The following is a 16892-nucleotide window of genomic DNA, read 5'->3' as shown; positions in this document are numbered from 1 at the left end:
GCACTGCTGGAACTTCACACTTTTCAGCTTATGAAGATGCACGGTGTGACCTAAGAGATAACAGAGGGTTGAACCAACAGCAGAAGCTATCCAGGTTTCGCTCCCACCACCCCTTTGTTTTTCTCTCCTTGACCTCCCCTATATTCCACAAGTTGCACATCCTTCACATTCCACAGGCAGGAGGCAGATCATGCCGTTTAATACAAACAGATTAAAATAACATAGTTCTACTGCTGCAGCATAAGGCACCTGCAAGGCCTGCCAGGAGGACAAGATAGATGTCACAAGGTATCACAGAGCTCTTGCCCCCTAGCTGGACTACAGTGTTGCAATTACCAGTTAAGAGGGAAAGAGCTATTGTATTTCTAAAAAACAAACAAACAAACAAACAGCTTTTATAAGCAGATACTGCTTATAAGCAAATCCAAACCATGACCTAGTTATATACTAGTCATTTAGGATGTATACATGGTTTGCTCTTGGTAGGTTTCACCGTGTAACTGACTAACTCTTATTTCTCACACTAATTTACTTACAGGCAATTTCTTTGATACTTCTGCAAGACAAGAACCGCATCGTGTTATGCCTTGACCTTCCCAGATTTGTTCCTACACGTTTGCTCCTGGCAATTCCAGCAGATTCCTGCTGTAGGCCTCCTGGTGTCCTTCCTCGCAAGGCCTGCATGAGCAACCTCTTTGAAACTGACCTGTACTTACATTTCCTTTCCTCCCTTTATCTGCCTGCCTTTTACCATGTTTTAGACAGGTCTGTATCATTCACAGCAGAGAAATAAAAGTGTAAGTTCTCCTAGGAGTTTATTAGGTGATGTTTTTTAAAAGCCTAGATGCCAAGGGCTGGAACATTACTATGTTAGTAACCGATACAGGAGCTGAGCGCGGCAGCCCTCACCCAGCTCTGAGGCCAAGAACCCACCTTGGGAATTACGACCAGCGCTTCAACACAAACCCCAAACTCGCCTCCTAAACCCGCGTTGAAAATTAAAACCCATTTCCTCACAGGCGGGACCAGCTCCGGCCAGACAGCTGCTGCAAGGCGCTCGCTAACAGCCCGGCCCTGCCCCCAGCACTCACCGCAGCGCCGCCGGGAGCCGTGCAGCGGCCTCCAGCCCCCGCGGGCGGCGGCGGCGCCCAGCAGCGGCCTCCCGGCCAGCAGCCGCCTCAGCGCCCCGCCGCCGCCCCGCCACAAGGAGGCCGCCATCTTGCCTCGCCTCCCGCCCCGCCCCGCCGCGCCGCGCCGGGGCTGCCCGCTGCGCTGCCTGCGCCGTGCCCCGCCGCCAGGCCCCCGGCTCGGCGCTATGGCTGCCGCCCACGGCTGCGGGTGTAACGGCGCGCAGGTAACGGGCGGCCGCGCGCAGCCCCCGGCCGTTGAGGGGGGAAGGGGGGAAAGGGGGGGGGCAGGTGCTGAACACCCAGCCTTTAAAACTCATTAAAGCTGCTAATTGCGGTAATAAGCAGTGAAAGTGGTGCGCAATAAATACATAAGTGATCAGTTTCAGCCTTTATACGTAGGGTAGCACGGAGCCGCTTTGCCACGTTAAACTGAGCTAGTCCAAGGAATAATGATTTACTACCTGCTTCTTTCTCAGGACAATATATGTTTTCTAAGCAATTTGTGAGGGAGAAGTACATGTGAGATACATATGTGATACATATGTAGATATGGATATAGATGTATATATATATACACATATATATCATATATATCGGATATATATGATATATATATCATATATGATATATATCATATATATATATATGATATATGATATATATCATATATGATATATATATCATATATATCATATATCAGATATATATGTAGATATATATAGACACGGATGTAGATAGGGAGATACGTATGTGTGCATCTGTATATATGTATGCATATATCAAGTACTGCTTATTGACTTTAATATCCTGAAATAACCTCATATTCCTGAAATAAACTCACGTCCTGAAATAAACTCACTTTAGTTGAGTTTTACGATGTGTTTGTTCCACAGGTAGCCTGGGGCCACCTTGATTTCCATTATGTTATATTTACATGATATTATCATTTTTTTAGTTTGGATAGTACTAAGAATAAGAAGTTGGATAAAATAGGAAAAAGCCATTTTTCCTTGAGCAGCCACAGTCTTTTTTGCAAAATACAAAAACCGTTTTCTGAAAAAAAAAATACTGATGGAAATAGCTTAAATTTTAAGTGAATACTTTCTGTTTCTGTTTTGAAACTTACCAGCAAACTTGTTTTCAAAAAAATAAAAAAGTAAAGATTGAAAAATCAGTCACGTCTTTTAACTCATGAAAATTTGTGGAGTTTTTCCTCATACCTAACATCATGTAGAAAGCTCAGGACAAGATGATAACAGCACAGCAGCAAAGAAGCTAAATTGCCCACACTGACTGTGTCGGAAAACTGGTGGTCTAGATCCTGAGTTGGAGACCTAAGGAAGAGAAAACCAAGTGGCATCTGTCCTTCAACTTAAAAATCAACTTTAAAAGTTCTGTTCATTGAAATTGATCCTGTGGTTGCCTGCTGCTGTCACAAGTTCACTCCCAAGCTTATTACAGTAAATAACCTTTTTTAGATTTGAAAAGGGGTGTCATCTTTATTATCAGTAATTTTAAACATGAAATACAACGATATTTCTGTTCAGGTAGTTTGTGGTTATAATCAGTATCCACTAATCCTGGAAAAATATTAAACTATGAAGACTGATTTCTGATCCTGGAGTTCCTCAGAAAAACAGTCAAAAATTCTGGATGATACTTACTTCTGTATGTTTTTGATGAAAGTAGTTCCTGAATCTGAACTTAAAAAAATACCTCTGAAGATTTAAAGTAGCAAAAAGCACGTATATTGTGCTATGAATGTGACTTCTGTGCTAAATGTCCAGATTCACCAGAGAAAATCTGAAACAATTGGAAGAATGCTATAATAGAATTTTTCACTGCTGTGTACATTCAATAAATAAGGGCAATATAAACCTGTTTAATTGGAGTTTGTTCCATCAGAAGTAGAAGGGATAATTTTTCTTTGAAATGAAAAATACCAATTCATGGGTTAGAACTAGTCAGTGATGTCGTGTTGAATGAAAGTCAAAACAAGACGTCATGGGACTCAGTCTGTGGCGGTCTGTAACAAGTTAGAACAACAGAACGGGGACCCATAATTTACACATGCTATGCACTTGTTTTTGTAAACATAGAACACATGCATTAATATTTTCAGAATCACAGTAACATTTCAGAGACGGTAGCATTTGAGAAATATGCTTAGTTGGAATATACTTGTTAGTATGTTAACTATTCTCAGTGAAGAAGAGCTAGAAAGGAATGGTTTCCTTCTCAGCTATGTGATTGAGGGAGGGATTTCAGAATTTTTTCACTGTAAATGTAGAAGTTTGCTTTTTTTTTTTTTTTCCTCTTTGTGTACTCTTGTCTATAATATTCTGTTTTAAGTAGTGTGAAGTTGGTGCTTGAAAAATCTAACTTCTTACCTAAGTTTGTAGGTGTGTCGGTTAGTCTGTGTCTAACACTTGAATAAACAGGCATTTTTTTTATTTTTTAAATATACTGAAGGAGACTAAAGAACAGAAACAAAGCGGGCAGGATTAGCATTTGAAGTGAATGCCAGTTCTTCAAAGATGACATCTTCATAAACAAGTGTCATTGAAGAACATGGTGCTACGCTGCTAAATTGAAGTATTGATCAGACTTTACATACATATTTTAATATATATAATGAATTATGCAAGAGTTGGTGCCAATATCCAGGGTCAGTATTTGATGACCTAAGGGTCTATTTTTTTCCAAAACAGCCTTCCTAAAATTGATCGTTTTTCTGATGAAAACTGGCAATTCAGGGAGTACGTGTGTTAATTGCTGATTTGTGTCACGCACTCATATAAGAAACATAACCAGCTCTGTTACTGAGGTATTGTACTTACAGATCTTACCCCATTCTAGGAAGATACATTTATGTGAAAGTACTTCTCTGTTTCTCTACTGTTTTATCCATTACTTTAAGAGTTCAATTATATCAGGATCTTTGTGAAAATACATATAATTTTTGGTTTTACAGTGGTAAAGCAGGGAGGCTTTGTTCGGTTTCTGTTCTCTAAGATAAGCTAAAAGAAGTACTCAAGTCAACGTTCAAATGAGGAAATTCAAGCACACTATGACTTAAAGTCTGTATCTCACAATTTTTATATACTGGTTATTTTTCTCATATAAATATTTCAACATTCAAGATCTTAAATTTTCTAATACTTAATTACCAAGGACTGTTACCTACCTGTTATGTACAGCTTTCTGAGTTTTATATGTTCAGTGCAAAGAAATGTTTAGAATTTCCAATAAATAGTTTTGGCTTGTACTGTAAAGCCAGTCTGGTTTAGGTCAATGATAAACGTATCTTTGCCATGACAGGTACCTTTGTTTAAAAGTCAGATAGATAGATGTATACATCTGTATTTAAATGTGTATTTATATATGTAATATATTTACATATATACACATATAGTACATATATAATAAACAACAGAATGTGGAAAAAATAAATAACTTTTTTCCTTCTGAAAGAAATATTAAAATAATGCAATTTGCCTTCTGGCTAAACTGCTTGTGAGGTAACCTCACATTGTAAAAATGCAGGAATGTGAAGTTCCTCAAATAATTTGCCTATCTTTTCTATGGTATTTTTCACTGCTGTGTAAAATATTAGCAGCTTAAAATCATATTCTACTGTAATTTATAGTAAGTATGGATAAAATCATATAGTAATTCATAAATTAAACTATGAAGTTTCAAAGCTAGCAAAATAAGCATACAGAAAATTGATACAATGGAAAAACAGTAGAGCTTTTCAAAGTGAAATAAGTTATGTACATTTATTTTCCATATAATCCACGATGTGGTCTTGATGGTAATACTCATGGGCCACTGCACTTGGATAAATTTGAGATGAGACTATTCCTGTGAAGGATAAGTAGCCATATTTTATTTCAGAGTTTTGTTTGTTTCGAGGCATGAATGGCCCCAACAAAGCAAAGAAGACATTGTACAAAGACACAGTCATTTTGTAATTGAAGTTTGTAAGTGTAAATTAGACTGTCATGCTGCAGTATGAAAGCACTACCTCTTTAAACTATGTTTCAGAAATGAAATTCTTGGTTTTGTGATGTTTATGATAGCTTTTAATTTATTTTTAATTTATTTGCAGGAAAAGTTGCATCCAAGAAACCTTATCCCAGAGCTTTGCAGACAGTTTTATCATTTAGGCTGGGTAACAGGAACTGGTGGAGGAATCAGCTTGAAGCATGGGTAAGTAAAGACGGAAGAAAAAGAAACTAGATGATCTTTGAATGTCCCTTCCAGCCCAAATCATTCTATGATGGGTATAGAGAGAAGGTGGCTGTCATTTAGTATTTGGTGAGGGCAGTTCAGTTCCGTGACAAGTGTTTGACAGTCAAGTGCATGTAACAAGGTAGAAGTGGAAATGAACAATACCACAAATTTAGCCGTACAGAGAGGAGGTGTCTAGCCTGAATTAATTACTGAGGTTCCTTCAGTGGAGGATAGGCAACTTCAGAGAGTTTCTTTATTCTGTCCTTTTTCTATCTTTAAGGTAGATGAATTGCCTTCAAAGAATTATCTCTTCTCCCTTTTTCATTCCATTGACTATGGAATCTAGATTAGGTTATGCCAGGCTATCAAATGCCTCTGGTTAGATGAGATTAATCCCACCTTAGACATGTCGCAGACAAGACATTTCCTTCAATAAGGAAATCACTGTTCAACTGAGATAATTTCTAAGGAGATATTCTTGGCATATAATTAAAGCAGAACAGGCAAGAGCAAAACAATTTTTGGTGTGTATCTGAGGAGCAACACTTTGCTTTTTACTTGCTCATCAGCCCTTGTTCATACTTTCCAAGCTTCTAATGGAGACAGAGCTCCTCTCAGTGGCCACTGAAAAAAAGAGAAATGATCGCTGCAAAGTAGCTTTCACAGTGTCTGCCACCTCACAGGGTGTTGTGACACGGTAACTTGAAAGTGACTGATCCCTCATTTTTCTGACATATCCTTCCATGCAGTGTATATCAGGAAGAAACCAGCTATTACCATTTAAATATGTATGTGTATCTCAAATAAACACCGCCCTAAACAAAATGTTTGTGATATAATGGCTTTGTATCACAAACAAATGTTTGTGATATAATGGCTTTGGGCAGGTCACGTCACTTCCCTGCTTGTTTTTGCAAACAAACCAACAGCAATAAATAATCAGAGAAATGAAATGATGAGGATTAATTCTTGTTTTCAAAGTTCTTCACTTACAGGAAGATCTTTCTAACGCTACTTTCTCATCCGTAGCTAAATGTAGGCTATTTTCTTTGCTGTTTCTGTGTAATTCATGTTCATTGTGACAAGACAAATGTTGTCAATAGCAAATAAAGGAACATAGTAGCATGGCGTTCCTCGACAGTTCTATCATTTTATTGCTCAGAACACACTGAAATACGTATTTGAGTTACTATTAGTAACTCATCTTACTGTGGTAGGAGTGGTAATCTATAACTGTACTCATGACTACAGCAGCATTTCAATGAATGGCCATGAGGCAACGAGTGGACTAGCCTAGAATTGCTCCACAGGAGATAGCTAAAGAGCAACTGAAATTCAACTGAAATTCCAGCAACTAGTCTTACCAACTAATCCTGATCGGCATTACTCACCGTGCAATTTACAGGATCTACTCAGAAAAAAGATGCCAGTTTGGATACGGTATAGCATTATAAAAAGTGGATCTAGAATTCCATCAGGTATCCCTTATTTCATAGTCTGTATTTCATCATCAGATTTTCCTTGCATGACAAATTTCTAAAGAAGTGGAAAATAAATAAATAAATAGACATCTCATGCTTCCTAGCTATATCTGTAACTTGAGTAATTATTCACTAGATGTCTCCGCACTCCCGAATTTAATACATTGCTGTTGAAACCAAATAGTGATTACAAGTATAAGATATAATAATCTGATTTTCTTTGGTGTTATTGGAACTATTTCAGATGCCATCTTAAAATCATTTAAATTATTTTTGTTGATTTTAATCATATGAAGCTTGCAAGAAGTGATGCACTTCTACTTAAATTTGTCACTTCATTGCATTGAATTTGTGATTTTTAATGAATGCAAATAAATATATAAATACATTTTAAGGCTGTATATAGACTAGGCAGTTACAACAAAAATTAAAGTATTTATTTTGTATAATAAAGTAGACAATTTATACTGTTTATAGGTAGTCTATTGATTTTTAAGTAGTAGTTTTGCTACAGCTCAGTATCTGATTGCTACTGATTGTTTCTTTTGTACAAGTTTTTGTTCTGAATTCTGAGGTGTAGAGTTCTGACTTAGTGTAGATGAAAGTTGTGTATTTTCCTTTACAGGAAAAACAAAGTTGCATTTCCTGCATGTATTTCAGATTTCTTCACAAGTTGGAAACACTGGTACTCATGTAAGCTAGAGAATTGATATGCCCTTGTATGATCCAGTTGCATTTAAAACAAAAGAACGTCTACCTGTGATTATATGCAGGAGTAAGAAAGTTAAATTTTCACAGACTAGATTTGCTATTTCCTTTTCAATCTATCTACAGTTACAATGCCCATGCAGTTAAATAGGTGTGCTTTTTATATTTTTTCCTGTCTGTGACTTTCCTTAGGAATGAAATCTACATCGCTCCTTCAGGAGTCCAGAAGGAAAGAATACAGGTACGTTGAACATTATTTTTACCTCAGACCTCATTTTGAGATGGGTGGAAGTACATGTACCTTTGTTTAGTGTTTCATTTTTCGGTATGTGAAGTTAGACACTTACTATACTATTCATTGCATTCTTGTAGTAACAGTGGAGTTCTCTCCTTATTTAAGTACTTGGATAACATAGCAAGCCAATGTTTGTTTCAGTGGCCAGTGTGGGTTAAAACAGAGATCATCAAGACTAAATTAACTCTCAAGACTGAAAGATACTCTAGACCAGCTGTTTTCTTTTTCAAGATTAAATGGCTTTATAGATATCTGTCTACAGTTTCAATAACACCTACATAATTAAGCATTAACACCTCCTTTCTATTTCTTGTCATTTGAGTGATTGCTAATCTTTCTCTTGATCTTCTCAGAAAATAGATGGGGTTGCACCTCAAAAAGGTGACCTTGGCTATTTTATTCCTTCCCTGAAACAGCAAAATACCAAAATATAAGTGGAGGGGGAAATGGTAAATGATAGCTATCTTACAACAGCAGGAACTCCCCCAAATATTTATTTTACAGGTCTGAGGGAAAATACAATGATGAGTGAAAGGAAGCTCTTCACTGATAGAAACTTGCATAGTGCCCGATAGGAACATAAGCAAGATAAGCAAAAAATATGACAAGATGTCATGTTTTGTTCCTCATTGGCAGCAGCATTGGATTGAGCATAGTGAGCAAGGTGATGTCTTGTGACTATATTTCCTGCTGATTTTTTTTTAAATTAGAAAACAGTTTTATTTCTAACCTGAGCAATTCTCTACTGTGATGACTAGCTGATTGATGCAAAGGTAATATTCCTGTAAAGCTACTAAAAGCAAGGTTAAAAATACATAGTTTTACAAATTAAATATATTTAGTTTTAATTTGTTTCCTTTGTTGGTTCTTAATGGTGTAAAGGAAAAGTACATCTACATTTCTTTTTTTGAATAGGTTCCTACTTTTCCTTGTGTATTGATTGTTATGTAGATAGATGTCTCCTTTCCTAGAAATATATAGTTTTACAAATATCTGCTCTACAGCAGTCTGAATAAAAGAGTACCTAATATTCACTCACTTTAGATAGTGATGATGATTAATGTTAGCAGCTAGAATAACTTCTAATCTTTTAATCTTTCAACTTTTTCCAAAGTTAAAATTGCATGCTATAATAAGTATGTGGCGTTCTTGTACGTATATATTTCCCTAGAAGGAAAACAAAACTGTTGAAGCATCGCAAGTAACAACATTTTTTGTCTTACAGCCAGAAGATATGTTTGTTTGCGACATGAATGAACAGGACATCAGTGGTCCCCCACCACACAAGAAACTAAAGAAAAGCCAGTGCACACCTCTTTTTATGAATGCCTACACTATGAGAGGTACATAGCACATCTTTTTGGTTCAGTGATGACTGAAACACTATATATGTACACTCAAAATCAAAATTCAGTACCAGATTCTTTATACATGAAAGTCACAGTGAGGAAAAACAAACAAACAAACAAACAAAAAAACACTACAAAATAAATTAATTTGTACAGGAACATATACAATGGAAGGTAATCTGTATTACATCCCATGAGTCTCATTTACACTTTCTTATGTAGGTACACCTGTGATCATCATCTTTTCAGCACTGACTTTTAATGCAGTCTGTTGATTTAGTGTGGTTGCAGGAGGGAATGGGGTGTTTACACATTTTGCAAGGTGTAAGATACCCTTTTTACAAGTTTTGGCTATGGTTAAAGGCTCTAAATTACTGATAGGTGAAAAAAAATATGAAGCTTTTCTGTAATCACACTGCTAGTTTCCAGTTGGGCATCTGTTTCCTTTTTTTGGTGTCAGAGATGTTAAAAAAAGCTCAGTTGTTATAATTCCTTAGTACATTTAGGTAGCAGTATGGCTTGCAATCATACATATGGGAAAAGGTATTGGGGGATTTGGGCTGCAAATAATGTTCTGCATGTTTCTCTGGCATGACTGTACTGGAACATCTGCAGATGGACAGTAATAGACAGCTTTTGCTGTTGTGTAAGATTACATCTGTACATCTGATAGTATACAAAGGATTTAGGGTGTCTCAGCTCATCTTACTACACAAGAAACTTGCATTTGTACCTCAGGAAAACTTGTATTTTTTGGCAACATTGCAGCCGTAAAGCAGTAAATTATAATTATTGTCTATCTATCTTTCTGTCATGGTACAATAAGATAACAATAAATAATTTTTCAGAGAATCAGTGGATTATTGAGGAAGACTACTTGCATAAAAAGAAAGTCTTTAAACTTTCACAAATAAGTTTGGAAATTCTCTAGAATCACAGATTTCTGATGAACTTAGAGTGTTTTAGTCTTCGCAGTACCTAAATAAATATGCGAGGAATGTTTCTCTTTGCTTTTATGCAAATAGTTTTTCTCGTAGAATTTGTCACTAACTAAAATTTGACACAGATACCGTAAGACAATCTGTAATTATCTTTTATAGATGAGTAATTGTTTCCTACCTTTATTTAGGCTGCTGTACATTTTTTCTTCTACTACAGTAGATCACCATTTGCTATGATGCCTAGCCAAAGGAAATGTATCAAGCATGTGAATAAAATGTTCTTTATAGATGTATTTTAAAAATATAAAATATCTATTTTTCTTCTTTGACTCTTCTTAGGAGCAGGCGCAGTGATCCATACTCACTCCAAGGCTGCTGTTATGGCCACCCTTCTTTACCGAGGGAGTGAGTTCACTATTACCCATCAGGAGATGATAAAAGGAATACAGAAGTGTACTTCAGGAGGCTATTACCGGTATATCTTTATGTTAAAAACAGAGGCATGCTATTTGATTGCTTGTTTTCAGCAAAATAAATAGATGACAAGTAACTTGAGTTATGTGTGTTCACGTGTATAATATAAAGTATTAGGAATAAGTAGTAACAAGACCTCTGGAATAAATCAGTCATTGGCTTCCCCTACGAAGGTCTTAAGCCTATGGAAGGGATCTGAGATAAAATCTTGTAATGTCAAAGTTCCTGTGGTCTGTTGAGCTACAGAAACAAACCAAATAAAGAGCCATGTCCCGACAAATATCTCAAGAACAGAGATGTGAACAGATCTATACGATGTTAAACTGAAATTGTAGCCAGCCAACATTAGGTTAGATTGATAAAGCACAAATTGCATTTGGGTGGACTTCACATATCATTGCCTGTGCTAGTTTGGGGCAAGTTAAGAGAGTAGAGGATTTCAGATTTTACTTGACAGACTTTGAAAGAAAATTCAGAATAAACAGCTCATTAAAGATAATGTTATTACTTTTCAAGGATGAGCTCTGAGGTAAGTGCTGAGTTATTCCAAATTATGTGTGATGGCTTGTTTTGAGGACTCCACCCACAGAGTGTTGAATTGAGACCAGCAAACAACATTTATATAATATGTGACAATTAGATGAAAAATTGAAATGCTAAATTCTTTCCACTTTTTGATGTTAATTTTTGTAACTAACAATTGCCCTTTGGCAAGGGAGCAAGCAATATGTTTGACTTGTGATTTTATGCCTAGGCATATTTTATTCAGAGTTTTGGTTGACTTGCCAGCTTTCCCCTTCTTGACAGCATTAGCATTTGTATTTTTATGTGGCAAAACTTCCTAGTAAAAGACATCCCTTATACTGAATTGTCTAACAACACTGGTTTAAAAACAACAACCAAAAAACTTTTTTTGTTGTTTTGTTTTGCATTTTGAGTTTTCAAAGATTCCTGTATGTTAGTCAGGAAACACTGTATTTATTATGCTCCATATCTACAAGTTGTCCTATGCCATCCTGCGAATCTACCAGAAAAAATGAAGAAAGCAAACGTAATCTGGAGCTTTGCTAAGTACATGTTCATCCACCCTAGATCAGTTCTGTTGTCTTGCGTCACACCAGACTGCGCACTGAATTCAAAAGAAATTCTATAGTGCAGAATAGGGTCTTAAAAAACAACAACACCAGGGGATATCGAGAATATATTTTTTCTAATTACAAAAAAAAAAAAAACAAAAACAAAAACAAAAACAAAAAGCTTCCTTTTCTGGAAGCTATCCAGGAAAATGTTACAGATAGGATAATCAGAAGTATTTGTTGGCCTAAATACGATCCTAGAGATGCCAGAATAACTTTACCTTTGACTTCTGTAGACAGAGAACTAGATCTGTAGTAAATAGCTTTGAAAGTCTCAGATTGTCTCAAAGTATTTTATATAAAGTTTTATCTGAATGCGGGTTCCTTATCTTTCAGTAAAATACTTGATATCTGTTTAGTTTAACTCATTCAGAGTCTTCTATGGGCTTTAGAGATAATAATTCCAGCTGAATATGAGAGGGCACTTTTTTTCTGTGAGACTGACAGAGCACTGGAACAGGTTGCCCAGAAAAGTTATGGAGACTCCTCTGGAGATACTGAAAACTCACCTGGATGCCATCCTGTGCAATGTGCTCTAGGTGATCCTGCTCAGCAGGGGGTTGGACTAGATGATCTTCAGAGGTCCCTTCCAACCTCAGCTATTCTATGATTCTGTAAATCTTACTAACAAGTTTATGATTGGGAATCAGTTTACGGTGTCTATACCTGCTTCAAAACTAAGGTCCAACTAGAAAGCAGGAAACCAATCCCTTAGCTGATGTTGTTACTAGTAGCAAACACTCCAAATCCAATTTTAAGTGATCAGAATACATGGGAGTCAAAGTAAATGTATAAAAACTTAAATTTTCTTCACTCGTTATTTTTTAGACGTCCTTGTGAAAACGATCATCACAGAAAACTGCAAGGGATGAGACCTCTTAATTTTGTGAATATGTAATATGAAGTACAGGCTATATTATTTTTACCATTGCTTCCCTTCTGTGTTTTTTAAGAATTGTACGAGCATCCACTCATGAAATATCTATGAGATCTCAGTGATAAATCTGCATGTGAACTGGGGACTTATTAAAAACTATTTAAACAAGTTTCTGCCAGTGTTAATTAAGGTTCAAACAATGCCAAATATCCCAGTCCTCCTTCACAAGAAACTGTTAGGCAAGTTCCATTGAATAACATGCATCATCTTGTCTTTGGAACTGGGGTTCTCAGGCTCCCTTAAGATCACATGTAGCCCACCAATCACTCTATCACAGAGAAGAATTTATTTTTCATGTGTTGACTCTTTCTATTTATATGCCTTAGAAGGACAATCTTATTTCCAGGGGCTTTTTGGACTACCTAAATTATTTTTTTTTTCTGGTCTCTAGCAAACAGCTTTATTTCCTTCTTCGTGATGTGATTCTTTTGAATAATTTAATCTGAGATCAAGCTTGTAGGTGATGCCAATACAGGATGAAGAGAGTCTGAAAAAGTTGTAAAAGGACCCAACAAAGTGATGATATGTGAACAAACAACTACACCTAATACATTAAATTACTGTTTTCTTTTACTGCCTCAAGTGCGGTTCAGATATTGCCAGCATGGCATAAGTCTAGGAGTGGGAGATATCTCTGGAGTTCATATGTTACACTGCGATTGACTAACAATAGAAGAGCTTAAAACTTTATAGTGTTGAGAATTTAACATCTTTATGCAAAGAGAATCTCTTCCTTTTGGAAGAGCTAAAGTATAAGATCAGGCTTCCAAACATAGCATTTTTAAAATATAAACATCTATTTTTCTCTTAGATATGATGATACACTAGTGGTTCCCATTATTGAGAATACACCAGAAGAGAAGGATCTCAAAGAAAGAATGGCAAAAGCAATGGAAAAATACCCAGATTCTTGTGCTGTATTGGTCAGACGTCATGGAGTTTACGTATGGGGAGAAACATGGGAAAAAGCCAAAACAATGTGAGTACAATTTACAAATATAGTATATTTTGCCATTATACCTCAAAATTTTAATGACCCTAATATTATGTGTATTTCTGAGCATTTTTAATCATTCAGAACATTCATTAATTTCTGGCCTCACTGAATGTATTTGGTAATGGTTTCATCCATGATTTCACTGATTTTTCTTCCTATTCAGTGCTGAGTGAGTTCCCCGTGTTTGCCTTTTACACAGGCAAGTCCCTTCGCATATGAAACCTGAAGACAATCTTTGCTTTTATTTGACATCTACCAATACTGTTCCCCATTTTCCCGAGTCCATTTTCAGGGGGTTATTGCATTCTTCATTTGCTGATGGAAGAGCAACAAATCAAGTTCAGATAGCAAAAATGCTGGGCATGGCCCAGCTCACTCACCACGTAGCAGTGATGGAAATTACAACAGCTGTCCAGACAGACTGTCACATTGATGGTGTACAGTTCAAGAAAGAAAACTAATAACTTTCAGAAAATGTGGTAAAACTTGAGCCTAACTTTACATTTCACATATTCTTCCTTTTAATCTTAGGTGTGAGTGTTATGATTACCTATTTGACATCGCAGTGAAAATGAAAAAGCATGGACTAGATCCTTCAAAACATCCAGCAGAAGAAAATGGGATCTTATAAATGACAATATTCAGGTGTGAATTTATCTGTACAGATGATCTTTTTGGAGGGAAAGACTGTAGTTGACACCATCTGTTCAGTCTGCTTTCTCAGTCAGTCAACAGACTAGAAACTTCAGTACTCTCCCCTTCTCTGCTCCATTACCACTGCAGTTGTATCTATGCCAGAAATAATGCTCCCTTACCATGCAATGCAATGGAAAGATACATATTAAGCATGCCCAGTGCCTCTTCTAGTGCATACATGTGGCATGGAGTGAATTGCTTTTGAAAACTAAAGTATATCAAGCATTATTTGACAGAAAACAGTAAAAGAAAAAGCCCACATCCTAGTAAGCTAATCTATAAAGAGATATCTGAACACCTGCTTTTGTTCTTCAGCTTGTGGTATCAGGTTTGGTTTCAGTCTGTCTCAGTAGTGTTACTTATTTGGTGTGGTTTTCTGGTCTTAAGCAAAAATGGCTGATTATAATTTGATTGTTGTGTTGATTACCGGCACCTCTGTGACTCGTGTCACAGTGAATTTCTGTTTGTAGCCACTGTTCTGAAGTAAAAGCACATACATAAAGTGACCGGGCAGTACTTTATGTAATTGAAAGAGTTCTCAAACAATTCACATTAGGCTTTATACGACTCAGTACGGCAAAACACAGTGGTAGCATGATGTTGCAGAGTCTGTGATACCTCTTCCTAACATCTAAGCAAATTTAAAGATACTGGTACTGAGATCATAAAGGAGTTCCTAGACCAAAGTAGTGGTCTAATTAAACAGGATGGGCTAATTTCTTGCACAGAGTTGGCCCATCAGATAATTCTCTCCACCCACCATGTTTGCATCAGAAGAGATGAAAAATGGCTGCTTAGGCAGCATAGAAGGTTACCTAGACCAGCTGGGTACTCAGAGCATTAGCCGTAATGCCCACGCTAGAGAAGGAAGCAGTAGGACAGGAGGCTTGCTGTCAAATGAGTCCTTGTCTGAGGAGATATTTGGAGAGCTGCCACTGCATTGAGGGATGAAGACATGCTGCCTAGCACACCTGCACAGAGCTACCCTATGGCCCATGAGAAGGGTTCTAAAATTGCTCTTCAGCTCCTGAAATTGAACATGTTGTACTAACATAGTGGCAATAATCTTCTTTTGCCTTTGGTCTGAAATACGTAGTTTTAAAATACCTTAATTTTTTATCCTGTTTTCCCCATACAGGTATCTTCCTACATGGGAGTTCCAGATTCCACACCTCACCCTGTTGAAACCAGAAGGGGGTGCTATTACACTCAGCAGATTGACAGGTGTTAGCAGTCAGTTTCGACTATCAAACACATCAAAGAAGAAAAGGAGAGTTAAAACAGAAATCCTGGACAATTACTGCTATTCACGAGTGCTGTCAAAATCTACAGTAGAAAGAATGAAAATTCAGATGCAAAAAAAAAAAGAGTGAAAAAAGCTCCAGAGAACTAATGTGACATTTTGTTTGTATGCTTTTTATATTTCAACAAATACGTGTTTGCTGATCCTGCTCAACTACTACATCATTTAACTTGTTCTAGATCTTCATTTCTGAAAGATAAAGTAGTCCTTATTCTTGGGAAAAATGTGGGGACCCCCCTTAATTAAAAAGTTAGGTATGAATTTTAAAGGATTGTTTAAACTGTTGTTTCATTTATGCTATGTTAATAGGATTTCTGTGAAATTAAGCCTGTAGCATATGTATTTTCAAATCATATTTTGTCATTATAATGAGTAAGAAACTCAGTTTTATAGCGTGCATTGAGAATTTGAGAGATTGCTCTGGGTTTTGTCAGTTGTTTTTTTTTTTTTACCTCTTACAATTCATTCACTTTCAATGTGATTTTGTTTAAAACTATTACAACTGTAAGATATTTTTTTCTGAACACTGATTATCCAGCCTAAGGTAGGCTTAATCAAACAGCTTATTAAAACAGTCTCATGTGTTTATGTATCTTAGTGCCTCATTTCATAATCTCCTGGAATAGCCCCCAGTGGCATCAATCTAAGCCATGATTGACCAACTTTCTGACTGAGCATTGAGACTCTTGTCCCAGGGAAGAACACCAATTGACCAGCTTACACTGCCAGAAGGGAGAGGTCTTGTTTTCCCTCCTGTTTTCTGCTAGGGGCCATGCATTCTCACCACTTCCCTTGCATCATATCTGGCACTTGTTTGAGCTTCTGTGAGGCGAATTAACTTATTAACCTAAGAAAAAACTACTGCAGGGGGTAAAAATAAAATAATTATATTTTACTTAATCATCCCCTTAGAATGTTAAATCAGCTTAGAGGTGGGTCCAGAGTACCAGAGCTGTGGCAAAAGAGATGGCTAACATCAGAGACAGAGAAGACATTCCCATACTTGATGGGGATGACTGTTCAAAATTAATCAGCTACTTCTGGAAAGGTATTTTACTAAACAAAGAAATTAGGAAGAACTTTTTATTTTTTACCTATTAAAAAGCATTGACTTTTTGTAATTACGTACATCAGACCTACTGATTATATCACAACAAAAGCTCAAATTACTGGTGATTGTTTTATGCTGACCTTGCACCCAAAAAA

At 36.7% G+C, this 16892-nt stretch overlaps 2 protein-coding genes across 3 annotated transcripts in view; one reads left to right on the top strand and one right to left on the bottom strand.

Annotated features, from left to right (window-relative positions):
• PDHX (pyruvate dehydrogenase complex component X) overlaps positions 1-1267 on the bottom strand; it is a 40266-nt gene extending 38999 nt beyond the window's left edge. Inside the window, exon 1 of the mRNA XM_068684637.1 lies at positions 1092-1267. Coding sequence (XP_068540738.1) covers positions 1092-1218 — 127 coding nt within the window. The 5' untranslated portion in view covers positions 1219-1267. The remainder of the gene's footprint in view (positions 1-1091) is intronic.
• APIP (APAF1 interacting protein) lies at positions 1221-16278 on the top strand. Of its 2 annotated transcripts, XM_068684638.1 has the most exons (8): positions 1221-1354; positions 5245-5345; positions 7751-7799; positions 9079-9196; positions 10483-10618; positions 13502-13669; positions 14219-14332; positions 15522-16278. In XM_068684638.1, the coding sequence occupies exons 1-7, from the start codon at positions 1316-1318 to the stop codon at positions 14316-14318; spliced, it is 711 nt and encodes a 236-aa protein (XP_068540739.1). In that variant the 5' UTR covers positions 1221-1315; the 3' UTR covers positions 14319-14332; positions 15522-16278. The 2 variants fall into 2 exon arrangements, with proteins under 2 accessions (XP_068540739.1, XP_068540740.1); XM_068684639.1 differs by lacking the exons at positions 1221-1354; positions 5245-5345; positions 7751-7799 and adding an exon at positions 8366-8517.
• Positions 16279-16892: the final 614 nt, after the last annotated feature.

This window comes from Anas acuta, chromosome 5, assembly GCF_963932015.1.
Source record: "Anas acuta chromosome 5, bAnaAcu1.1, whole genome shotgun sequence".
Lineage (NCBI taxonomy): Eukaryota > Metazoa > Chordata > Aves > Anseriformes > Anatidae > Anas > Anas acuta.
The sequence above is the reverse complement of the archived record's forward strand: the minus strand, read 5'-3'. Positions and strand labels throughout refer to the sequence as shown.

Bases quoted from the DNA above. Each gene is read 5' to 3' on its own strand.
- APIP (XM_068684638.1), top strand. From the start codon at position 1,316: ATGGCTGCCGCCCACGGCTGCGGGTGTAACGGCGCGCAG. The intron at 5,346-7,750 runs GTAAGTAAAGAC...GACTTTCCTTAG, and splicing joins GGAATCAGCTTGAAGCATGG to GAATGAAATCTACATCGCTC. The intron at 13,670-14,218 runs GTGAGTACAATT...TTTTAATCTTAG, and splicing joins TGGGAAAAAGCCAAAACAAT to GTGTGAGTGTTATGATTACC.